The sequence below is a fragment of the Geotrypetes seraphini genome, chromosome 5 (genome assembly GCF_902459505.1).
Source record: "Geotrypetes seraphini chromosome 5, aGeoSer1.1, whole genome shotgun sequence".
NCBI classification, from domain to species: Eukaryota; Metazoa; Chordata; class Amphibia; order Gymnophiona; family Dermophiidae; genus Geotrypetes; species Geotrypetes seraphini.
Genome location: NC_047088.1, coordinates 264,648,115 through 264,660,306, shown reverse-complemented (window position 1 = coordinate 264,660,306; position 12,192 = coordinate 264,648,115). Strand labels below are relative to the sequence as shown.

At 43.7% G+C, this 12,192-nt stretch overlaps 1 protein-coding gene across 3 annotated transcripts in view; it reads left to right on the top strand.

Moving 5' to 3' along the window:
• The window catches only part of CFAP65 (cilia and flagella associated protein 65), a 351,728-nt gene that overhangs the window by 167,256 nt on the left and 172,280 nt on the right, over positions 1-12,192 (top strand). For all 3 annotated transcript variants that reach the window (XM_033945108.1, XM_033945107.1, XM_033945109.1), the window contains one exon: positions 9,307-9,531. In XM_033945108.1, the coding sequence (XP_033800999.1) occupies positions 9,307-9,531 (225 nt within the window). The remainder of the gene's footprint in view (positions 1-9,306; positions 9,532-12,192) is intronic.

Sequence of the window (12,192 nt, the reverse complement as noted above, 5' to 3'; positions counted from 1 at the left end):
CTTTAACAAATACTACAACAAATATAATAACTCCTACTGCAGACTGGACACTTGCCCCCCAAATGCCATGAAAACTGCCCCAATCCACTTCAAAGCCAACATGTTGACATAGATCAACTCCTTACTTTCCACAGGAAGTTTCCCAGCAGAGCAAGGGTCTCGGTGGGCGACACATTGGCCTCCAGTGACCACAACATGGTATGGTTCAATCTCAGGAAAGGTTTCACTAAATCTACCACACTGACCAAGGTCCTCAAATTCAAGGACACAAATTTCAAAGAAATGGGAGACTTCGTTCACCAGGCGCTACAAAGCCAAGCAGAAACTGATAATGTGGAAGAAATGTGGTCAACTTTGAAAGCCACCATACAAGAAGCAACAAACCGCTATGTTAAATCAGTAAGTAAACGGCGAAGGAACAATAAGCCACAATGGTTTACTGCGGAGATCTCAGACCTCATCAAGGAGAAGAAAAAAGCATTCATCTCTTACAAAAAATCAGGGAAGCAGGACTCTAGAGCAGACTACCTGACCAAATCAAAAGCCGTCAAAACAGCAGTCAGAGAGGCTAAATTCCACATGGAAGAGTCTCTGGCAAAGAACATCCAGAAGGGAGATAAATCCTTCTTCAGGTATATCAGTGACAGAAGAAAAAACTCAGGTGGGATTGTAAGTCTTAGGAATCCAGACGGAGACTATGTGGATAAGGATTCGGAAAAAGCCCAACTATTAAATGAATACTTCTGCTCAGTCTTCACCCGAGAAGCGCCGGGGCTTGGCCCTCAGCTACAGACAAGAGTTGGCTCAGTTGACCCTTTTAGTAACTTTGAGTTTACGCCCAGCAGTGTCTACGGTGAGCTGTCAAAGCTCAAGGTTAACAAAGCAATGGGGCCGGACAACCTGCACCCCAGGGTGCTTAGGGAACTGAGTGATGTCTTGGCGGAGCCACTGTCCGCGCTCTTCAACCTCTCCCTTAGTACAGGCAGCGTCCCGTTGGACTGGAGGACGGCTAACGTCATTCCACTCCACAAGAAAGGCTCAAAGATGGAGACAGAAAACTACAGACCAGTGAGTCTAACATCGATAGTGAGCAAACTAATGGAAACTCTAATCAAACACCAATTGGATAAAATCCTGGATGAAAAGAATCTACGGGATCCCCGACAACATGGATTTACTAAGGGGAGATCATGCCAATCCAACCTGATCAGCTTCTTTGATTGGGTGACGGAGAAGCTGGATATTGGGGAGTCCCTAGACATCGTGTACCTGGACTTTAGCAAAGCATTCGATAGCGTACCACACCGCAGGTTGCTGGGCAAGATGAGTTCTATAGGATTAGGTGACACATTGACGCAATGGGTTGGGAACTGGCTTGGAGGTAGGCTTCAAAGGGTGGTGGTGAATGGCACCCCCTCCGAAATGACGGAGGTGATCAGTGGAGTGCCACAGGGCTCAGTCTTGGGCCCGATCCTATTCAACATCTTTATAAGGGACTTGTCAGAAGGGCTTCGAGGTAAAATAACATTATTCGCCGATGAAGCCAAACTAAGTAATGTAGTGGGCAAATGCACAACAGACGAAGATTCAATGCCCGACAACATGATGCATGACCTACTCCTACTGGAGCGCTGGTCTAGGACATGGCAACTCAACTTCAATGCCAAAAAATGCAAAATTATGCACCTAGGCAGCCAAAATCCATGCAAGTCTTATACCCTTAATGGCGAGATCCTAGCAAAAATGGTAGCAGAACGAGACTTGGGAGTAATCGTCAGTGAGGACATGAAGTCTGCCAATCAAGTGGAGCAGGCTTCATCCAAGGCAAGACAAATAATGGGTTGCATACGAAGGGGTTTCGTCAGCCGTAAGGAGGAAGTAATTATGCCATTGTATAGATCCATGGTGAGGCCCCACCTGGAATACTGTGTGCAATTTTGGAGGCCACATTATCGCAAGGATGTGCTGAGACTGGAGTCAGTGCAGAGAATGGCCACCAGGATGGTCTCGGGACTCAAGGATCTTCCATATGAAGAACGGCTTGACAAATTACAGCTATACTCGCTCGAGGAGCGCAGAGAGAGGGGAGACATGATCGAGATGTTCAAGTATCTTACGGGCCGCATCGAGGCGGAGGAAGATATCTTCTTTTTCAAGGGTCCCACGACAACAAGAGGGCATCCGTGGAAAATCAGGGGCGGGAAACTGCGAGGTGACACCAGGAAATTCTTTTTCACTGAAAGAGTGGTTGATCGCTGGAACAGTCTTCCACTACAGGTGATTGAGGCCAGCAGCGTGCCTGATTTTAAGGCCAAATGGGATAGACACGTGGGATCTATTTACAGAGAAAGGTAGGGGAGGGTCATTAGGGTGGGCAGACTAGATGGGCCGTGGCCCTTATCTGACGTCTATTTCTATGTTTCTAAGGCCACATCTTGATCACTCCAATTATAAAAAACTCAAAAGAACCCTCAAACCTCCCGTCTAACTTTAGACCTATCGCCAGCATCCCGCTAGTCACCAAAATAACAGAAGGGGCGGTAAATGCAGAACTCACCACATATTTGGACAAATTTGACATCTTACACGGCAACCAATCGGGCTTTCGTTCTGGCCATAGCACCGAAACGATCAAGCCTCTCTACTTGATCACCTGCACTCTTTAGCCAAGGTTCCAGCGCCCTGATCTTGCAACTTGACCTAAGCAGTGCCTTTGACCTAGTCGACCACACCATTCTCCTAGACTGCCTTACACACATCAGCATCTCCGGCCTGGTTCTCAACTGGTTCCATGGGTTCCTAAGAAACAGATCTTACAAGATAATCAAGAACGACTCTTTCTCCCACAGCTGGGACAATTCCTGTGGGGTTCCCCAGGGCTCACCCCTATCTCTCACCCTGTTCAACGTCTATCTCATCTCCCTAGGTAACCTCCTGCACAGCCTCAAGCTCAAATTCTTCATTTACGCAGATGACATCACTATAGTCATCCCACTAATCAGTCTCACTCTAGAGGTGCTTAACTCTCTATCTCACATACTCAGGCAGATAGAACACTGGATGCTATCTTATAGATTAAAACTAAACTCTGACAAAACTAAATTCTTCCTGGCCATCCCCAACGACAAAATCAAAGATACCTCAATTCAAGTGAATGGATCGGACTTCCCCCTAGAACAAACCCTAAAAATACTAGGGAGTCACCTTAGATAAACACCTGTCCCTTGAGAAACACACTGACCTTACCGTCAGGAAAAGCTTCTCGATGCTCTGGAAACTCCGCACTATAAAAAAATACTTTGACGATAACTCATTCCGCCTGCTAGTACAAACCTCCATTCTCAGCATCCTGGATTATTGCAACATCATCTATCTAGGCTCCATGAAAAAAAACACCAGGAGACTAAAACTGATTCAGAACACTGCCATCCGCCTTATATGTGGCTTAAACAAATGGGAACACATCACCCCTTTCTACCATAGACTCCACTGGCTGCCATTCGAATCCAGAGTACTCTTCAAGTTCGCATGCCTCTGCTACAAAACTGTATTTGGTCTATCCCCAAGCTACCTCACCCCTCACTTCAAGCTAAATCACAACTATAAACACTCTCGCAGAACTCATTTGTTCGCCTTCCCCTTCCTAAAATTATGCCAATTCAAAAGGTTCCTTAACAAAACCTCCTTCCAGGCAGCCAAACTAAACTCATGGCTATCCCAAATTGTACTTGACGCCCCTACCTACCTTGACTTCAGAAAAAAACTCAAAACTCACCTATTCCATGGACAGAACCCCTAACTCCCTCTCACTTCTTTAACTCCGACCAACTCACGAGAACCTTCTTCTTCCCCTCTTATTGTACCCACCAAACCAATTTAACTCAATGACCGCACTTTCCTGTAAATACTACTGTACATTCTTGCATTCTCCTGTCAACCACAATAACCTGTAACTCCAATGTTTCTCTATGTCTGTAATCTTAATTTAATTGCTGTGAACCACCTAGAACTCTCTGGGTATGGCGGTATACAAAATAAAGTTATTATTATTATTATTATTACTTGACTACTGTAACATCGTCTATTTAGCAATTTCCCAAAAGAACATGCAGCGTTTACAATTGATGCAAAATGCAGCGGTCAAACTGATCTTTGGGCTGAGGAAGTTTGACCACGTGACACCCTACCCTACCCTACCCTACCCATTGGCAGCTGCATTGGCTGCCAATGGAGGCGCGCGTAAAGTTTAAATTTGCCTGCTTCTGCTTCAAAGCACTACACGGACTTGCCCCTAAATATATAACTGACCTTTTCGTCTTCTCAGCCAACAGACACAAGATAAGCTCATATTCCAACTTTGTTTCCCCCCCCAGTGAAAGGTTGTAAACTGAAAAAACACCATGAACATCTTCTCTCGCACCAACAGCATCATGAGGTAAAGACCTACAACAATTGCTTTCGCCCACTACTTATGAGGAATTTAGGAAACGTCTGAAAACACACCTGTTCCTAAAGTATCTAGACAACTGATCCTCTCTTCTCTCTCCCCTCTATAGCGATTAACTTGTTCTATTGATCACTCTCTTCTCAAAAATTGATTTCCTGTCCTATTAACCCTCTTTCTTCCTCCTCTCTTAAAGTCAATCAATTTGTACCTTTGCTTAATCTTTGTAAACCGCATAGAACTTCACGGTATTGCGGTATATAAGCTGTTATTATTATTATTATTATTATTATTAATCATGGTGGCCATTTGTTCAATGAGGCATATCTCAAAACACCAGTGTTATCTTGAACCTTTCTTGCAATTTATGGAAGCAAAGATTTCCATTTGAATAGTTCTATCATTCTTTTGTAGAAAGTCGTGCCAGTCTTTCATGTTGATCAGGTATTGGCACTGACGGAGACAGGAAGGGAGTGGTGAAGGAGGAGAAAGAAGTCGCAGAAAGACTTAACTTGTTCTTTTTGTCTGTATTCACAAATGAAGACACATCCAACATACCGGAACTTGAGCAATTCTTCAATGGAAATCAAGAAGAAAAATTAACATCCATGGAAGTGAGCCTTGAAGATGTACTCAGGCAGATAGAAAAATTAAAAACTAACAAATTCCCGGGTCCGGACGGAATCCAATCAAGGGTTCTGAACAGTGTTCCCGCTAAGCTGCGCTGGCCTGCGCTCGCGCACAAAATATTACATCGCAGCGCACAAGTTTCTCTTCACAGCGCACACACGCGTCGCAAAGGTAAGGGGAGGTAAGGTAAGGGGACGCATTGGGGGGATTGCACTTCCCCACAATTGCCATGCTTCGGTTCCTCTTCTTCCTTCCTTCCTCCCCCCCCCCGCGGGACCCTGCGGCACCATCAACTCTTACTCCCTCTAATGTCGGCCCTGCAGCTCCAGACTTCCTCGCACCTTCTCCCCTCCCCCTTTGGATCGCTATTATTTTAAATGTTATAGCCGCGGAGCTGTATCCATCAGTGGAGATGTCTAACCTCGGCCTGCCCCGGAACTCTTACTGCAACAGTGACTTCCTGTTCCTGCCTAGACGGGCGGCTGCTGCAGTAAGAGTTCCGGGGCAGGCCGAGGTTAGACATCTCCACTGATGGATACAGCTCCGCGGCTATAACAGCTCCTGCAGCTCTGCACTTCCCCACAATTGCCATGCTTCGGTTCCTCTTCTTCCTTCCTTCCTCCCCCCCCCCCCCCGCGGGACCCTGCGGCACCATCAACTCTTATTCCCTCTAATGTCGGCCCTGCAGCTCCAGACTTCCTCGCACCTTCTCCCCTCCCCCTTTGGATCGCTATTATTTTAAATGTTATAGCCGCGGAGCTGTATCCATCAGTGGAGATGTCTAACCTCGGCCTGCCCCGGAACTCTTACTGCAGCAGCCGCCCGTCTAGGCAGGAACAGGAAGTTCAACGTTGAGAAATGTAAAGTATTACATGTGGGAAACAGAAACCCAAGGTACAACTATACGATGGGAGGGATGTTATTAAATGAGAGTACCCAAGAAAGGGACTTGGGGGTAATGGTGGACATGACAATGAAGCCAACGGCACAGTGCGCAGCGGCCGCTAAGAAGGCAAACAGAATGCTAGGCATAATTAAGAAGGGTATTACAACCAGAACGAAAGAAGTTATCCTGCCATTGTATCGGGCGATGATGCGTCCGCATCTGGAGTACTGCGACCGATATTGGTCGCCGTACCTTAAGAAGGACATGGCGTTACTCGAGAAGGTTCAGAGGAGAGCGACGCGTCTGATAAAGGGGATGGAAAACCTTTCATACGCTGCGAGATTGGAGAAACTGGGTCTCTTTTCCCTGGAGAAGAGGAGATTTAGAGGGGATATGATAGAGACTTATAAGATCATGAAGGGCATAGAGAGAGTAGAGAGGGACAGATTCTTCAAACTTTCGAATAATAAAAGAACAAGAGGGCATTCAGAAAAGTTGAAAGGGGACAGATTCAAAACGAATGCTAGGAAGTTCTTCTTTACCCAACGTGTGGTGGACACCTGGAATGCGTTTCCAGAGAGCGTAATAGGGCAGAGTACGGTACTGGGGTTCAAGAAAGGATTGGACAATTTCCTGCTGGAAAAGTTGATAGAGGGGTATAGATAGAGGATTACTGCACAGGTCTTGGACCTGTTGGGCCGCCGCTTGAGCGGACTACTAGGCACGATGGACCTCAGGTCTGACATAGCAGAGGCATTGCTTATGTTCTTATGTTGTCTTTTTGATGAAACTATTGTGGAGAGGAGTCCATCGCCTCCATGTCCTGGATGTTTGGAGGGCTTAATACACTACTTAGAGACGTGATCAATGATTTTCATAAAATCAAATAGATCATTCATACTTTTGGGGATATAAAGTTTCAAGTTTATTAAATTTTGATTTTACGCAATATCAAATATTTCAATGCGTATTACATAATTGAAATGTACAATAAAAAAACTAGGGTGACAAATACAAATACAAATAAGACAAAATTATACAAACTAATCATTATGTATTATTAATACAAACTGAAACAAGTGGGTAAAGAAAAAATGGAATTACAATTTAAAAAAAAAAAAAAAATTTTTTTAACAATTAAGGTTTATACATAAGGGTAGGGTAGGTGAGAAAAGTAATGAAGGAAAGAAAACATATGAAGCAGCTACTATTGCCATTGCTGTACGCAGGCTAAAAGAAACATCTGTGTAAATCCTCTAATGGTGAGTGCTTCTTAAAGCCTTTAAGGCACATTTTACTAGAGGCACAATGGCTTCTTGGACAGAGTCTCTTGAAGAGATTTGTAAGGCCACAACATGATCTTCTTTACATTTCTCTTCTAAGTGTTATAAACTGGACATGATAGTCATGGAAGACACAACAGGGATTACAAAATCTTACCCAGTCTAAAAGGTGCACTTTGTTACATCCCATTGGATCTGGTCTGGTCTGGTAATGAAAACGAAGGAATAATTTGGTATTACCTGTTAATTTTCTTTCTTTGAGTCCCACCAGACTAGTCCAGAGTTCTGCCCTACTGTTTTTTTTATTCTATTTTTCAGAAGGGATATTCTAATTGTGTTTATGTGAAGGATGAGTTACCAGGGGCTCAGTTAGGATTTCTCAGATGAGCCCTGGCTTCCCCCTTTCCTATGGTTGTCTAGGAATGTTGTTTCCTTCATTTAATTTTCTTCCAGAGATACTGAAGAAAGTGACTGCATAGTGTCCTATATACAGGGCAGGGCTCACAGGTCTCTGTTCTCTGTCTCCATCTGCTGGTTGAGGGGCATTATCCATTCATTTTGGATCGGTCTGGAATGATTCAGTGAAAGAAAATTAGTAGGTAAGACTAAATTTTTCTTTTATGCTTAAAAAATTGTTTTATAAAATTACCTCCTATGTATGTGGTGTTGGTGTGCAGAAGGATAGGATATGAATGGAGATTAAAAACTGCCTGTCTCCTGCTAGTTTCTGTTCCAAAGAATTCTGGGATACATCCTTGTTCCTTCATTAGCAGTAAAACTGAGAGCAGTAGGTTGTAATGTGACGGTCACAGAATGACACCTTTTCCATGGTGCCACACTGCAAGATCTTTAATGCGAGACTATGAAAAGTACTATGTCAGGAGAAGTGACTGATATGGGGTGCCATTTTCAAACTAACTGCACTGGAACAAAATGTGACGGTTCTTTTTATTCACCAGTTTTCAAAGAGTGAGACTGTGCAAACTCAAATCTATCAGAAGAGGCAGGAGTGACAGGCAGCCCCATCTGCTACTGCTCAGCCTGGAGACACCATGCACTGCTGCTCCTGTGCAGCTCAAAGGGTTACTGGCAGTGACTATGCAATTATCAGGAGACGCCCTGTCTATCCAGTTGGCATCTTTGAAGGAGGATGCTCCTTTGGACACTCATCATCGCTCTTCTCTTTGCCCTACTGGGGGTGCTGCATGTACTTTCTGCTCTGGGGACATTTGCACCTACTTTTGCAATCTATATACTGGATTCCCTTCCATAAGAACATAAGAGTTGCCTCCGCTGAGGCAGACCAGAGGTCCATCTTGCCCAGCGGTCCGCTCCCGCGGCGGCCCATCAGGCCTATTGCCTGAACAGTGGTCCCTGACTAATTTTATAACTTACCTCTAATCCTGTCCCTATAATCTACCTCTACTCTTATCTGTACCCCTCAATCCCTTTGTCCTCCAAGTACCTATCCAAAGCTTCTTTGAAGCCCTGTAGCGTGCTCCTGCTTATCACATCCTCCGATAGCGCGTTCCATGTATCCACCACCCTCTGTGTTAAAAAGAATTTCCTGGCGTTTGTTCTAAACCTTCCCCCTTTCAATTTCTCTGAGTGCCCCCTTGTACTTGTGGTTCCCCATAATTTGAAAAATCTGTCCCTGTCTACTTTTTCTATGCCCTTCATGATCTTGAAGGTTTCTATCATGTCTCCTCTAAGTCTCCGCTTTTCCAGGGAGAAAAGCCCCAGCTTTTTCAATCTGTCAGTATATGACACACTTCCCTGGGAATGCTTCCTCTCAAGGCAGTTAATAGCAGGCATGTTTACAAATATTAAATAGACTTTAAGCTGAATTATTTCAGACAGCCAATTAATGTAGGTAAAATGTTTTTACCCTCATAAACCACTTTATAAATTATATCTTCATTAGGACTATATTTTAGCTGAAAATTAAATCACAAAAGTTAATGTTTTGTTTTAATGGATGGAGCTGAGGAGCTAAGCAAGGCCATTTTTGAGCTCTGGAAAGTTATAGGTAACATTGTGCTTCTCTTTTTTGGCTCCTGCAGGTGATTCTCTTGCTGAGTCGGGTTGAAGAGCCACAACTATTCCTTGGAAATGAAAGGAGACTGCTCTTTAAACCTACTTGTGTGGGGAATGTCACTGAACGCTCTTACACAGTGAAGAACTGCTCTCGAGTGCCTTTGCACTTTGAGTGGAAGATCCAACATTGCGACCGGGAGGTGCTGTCAGTCAATCCTGCCACAGGAATCATCCAGCCCAGTGACACCGTGGTGAGTTCAAGCCTCCTACAAACAGCACAGTACTGCGCATGCGTCACAGGGCAGCCAGAAGATGGCAGGAATACCTATATTCTGAGAACTTTATACATGTGGCTTTTCATTTGTGGGGGAATAGTCTGGAACACTATCTTGCTGCCTTTTCTCAGGAAGTGGAGCAGGGTCGATGGTGGTGTTAAGGTTGCAAACTGAGCGACAGGGTTTTTTAAGGGACACTGGTAGCAGGTGAGACCTTAAAATTGGCAATCCAAACACTGGTAAAGAATGCTCTCCCCAGAAAGCAAGCACTCCCCACAGTCCTCCATTCCAGGTCCTCTGGCTCCTGCTTTCTTTAGTACCAGCTGATAGGCAGAGCACTGGTAGGACAAGCATAAGTAACTGTGTAGCCTCTCAAACTGCATGCTGGCCTTGTCCCGTTCCTTCCCATGCTGCATCTTGCTTATAAAGGACAACACAGGGTGCAGAGCTCATTTAGAATGTTCTGTGGAGAAGGAGGCATGCACAGAGGTGAAAACTGAAATGAAGTCAGCTGGGCAAACCTTCATAGTTCAAGATTATTGCAGTTGTCCATGTCTCACCGAAACCTGGACAACTGCAGCAGTCATGTCGCCAGCCATGAAAGCCTAAGAAAACTTCATAGTTAGGGTTACCAGATTTTGCATCTGGAAAAAGAGGACATGTGGTCCCACTCCCTAACTCAGTGGCACCCCGGGTGCAGCCTTAGGGGGGGTGCACAGCCAGCCAGGTCCGGAAAATGGTCGATCGCCAAGGCAAAGTGAGTCAATTGCGGAGCCCATCCCGGGCTCCGTGATAGACTCACTTTGCCTTGGTGATCTACCGGGCCGATCAGCCTTCCTCTCCCCGACGTCAATTCTGCCGTCGGAGAGGAAGTTTGGGCCAGCCAATCACTGCCTGACTGGGCGGAACTTCCTCTCCGACGGCAGAATTGACATCGGGGAAAGGAATGCTGGTCGGCCAGACGCAGGGAAGCAGAGAGAGCTTGGGGCAGCCGTGGCGGTGGCTTTGGGAGCCTATTCCCCGATGGTGACAGCAGTGGCTTGGTGGAGGGCAGGGAGACAGAAGGGAAACAGAAAAAAAGAAAGGGGGCATGAAGAGAGAAAAAAGAAAGGGAGGCAGGGAGAGAGGAAGAAAAAGTTGGGGAGGGAATGAGGTCTGGAGGCGAGGAAGCATGCAGGCTGAAAGAAAGGAAGAAAGATTGGATGCACAGTCAGAAGAAGAAAGTGCAACCAGACACTCATGAAATCATCAGACAAGGTAGGAAAAATTATTTTATTTTATTTTTTTTTTAAATTTTATTTATTGAATTTTTCAATTTTTATAATGTTTGAAATTCAAGTGATATAATTAATTACTATATATCATTGTATCTATCATTAATACAACTTAATTTATAAATAGTATATATTATATATAATCAAAAGTTATACATCCCTCCCCTTTTTCCAATTAATGATTCTAAAAATTATACATGTCCCTCCCCTTTTCTATATAAGTATTATAATTGTGCTAAGAAATCTAATCATTAGAATAATTAGTCAATGGTTGCCAAATTTTATTGAAATTATGAATGTTCCCGTGTTGTAATGCTATTACTTTTTCCATTTTGTATATATGACAGACAGAGTTCCACCAGAATGTATAATTTAATTTGGTATAGTCTTTCCAATTCTGAGTTATTTGTTGCATGGCGACTCCTGTCAATATTAATAGTAGTTTATTATTGTTTACTGAGATCGGACTCTGAGTTCTCATTGCAGTTCCAAATAATACAGTGTCATATGAGAGTCCTACATGATTTTCTAGTAATTTGTTAATTTGGGGCCAAATCATATTCCAAAAGGCATTTACACAGGGACAAAAAAAAATTAGATGATCTAACGTCCCTATTTCTATTTTACAATGCCAGCATCTATTAGATCTAGTATTATCTATCTTTTGCAAGCGCGTAGGGGTCCATAACACTCTATGTAATAAAAACATCCATGTTTGACTCATAGATGCTGACTTTGTAGATCTTAATCTCCAGGACCAAAATCGTGGCCATTGAGACGCAGAAATTGTCTGTCCAATCTCAATACTCCAAATATCCCTAAGACCAGTTTTCTTTTTTTTATTTAAAAATCCATATATCAATTTGTACCATTTTGCGGCTTGGTGACCCAAGAAATCCGCCTGGAAACATAAAACCTGCAGACTATATTGAGTATTAAGATTTTTCCATTCAGGGAACCCTACCTGAATGGCCTGCTTCAATTGCATCCATTTAAAATATTGTGATTTATTTAAGCCAAATTTATTTTGCAATTGTGAAAAACTAAGCGGTGAACCTTCTGAAATGACATCATTTAATGTTCGTATACCTGCACTTATCCATTGTTTCCAGACGATCTTAAATCCGCCAATTTTGATCCTGGAGTTTACCCAAATAGATTGATTTAGTGATTTACAAATTGGATCTGGTGATAGGTTATTTATATATCTTAATGTTTTCCAAGTGTCTAATAATATTCTGTTTTCTTTGTATCTTCTGGGCATTGTTATACTAATTAAATGATCTAAATGTAATGGGAACAGGAGCCGCCATTCTAAATATAGCCAATCTGGTACATTCTCCATGAGATCTGGGAGGATCCA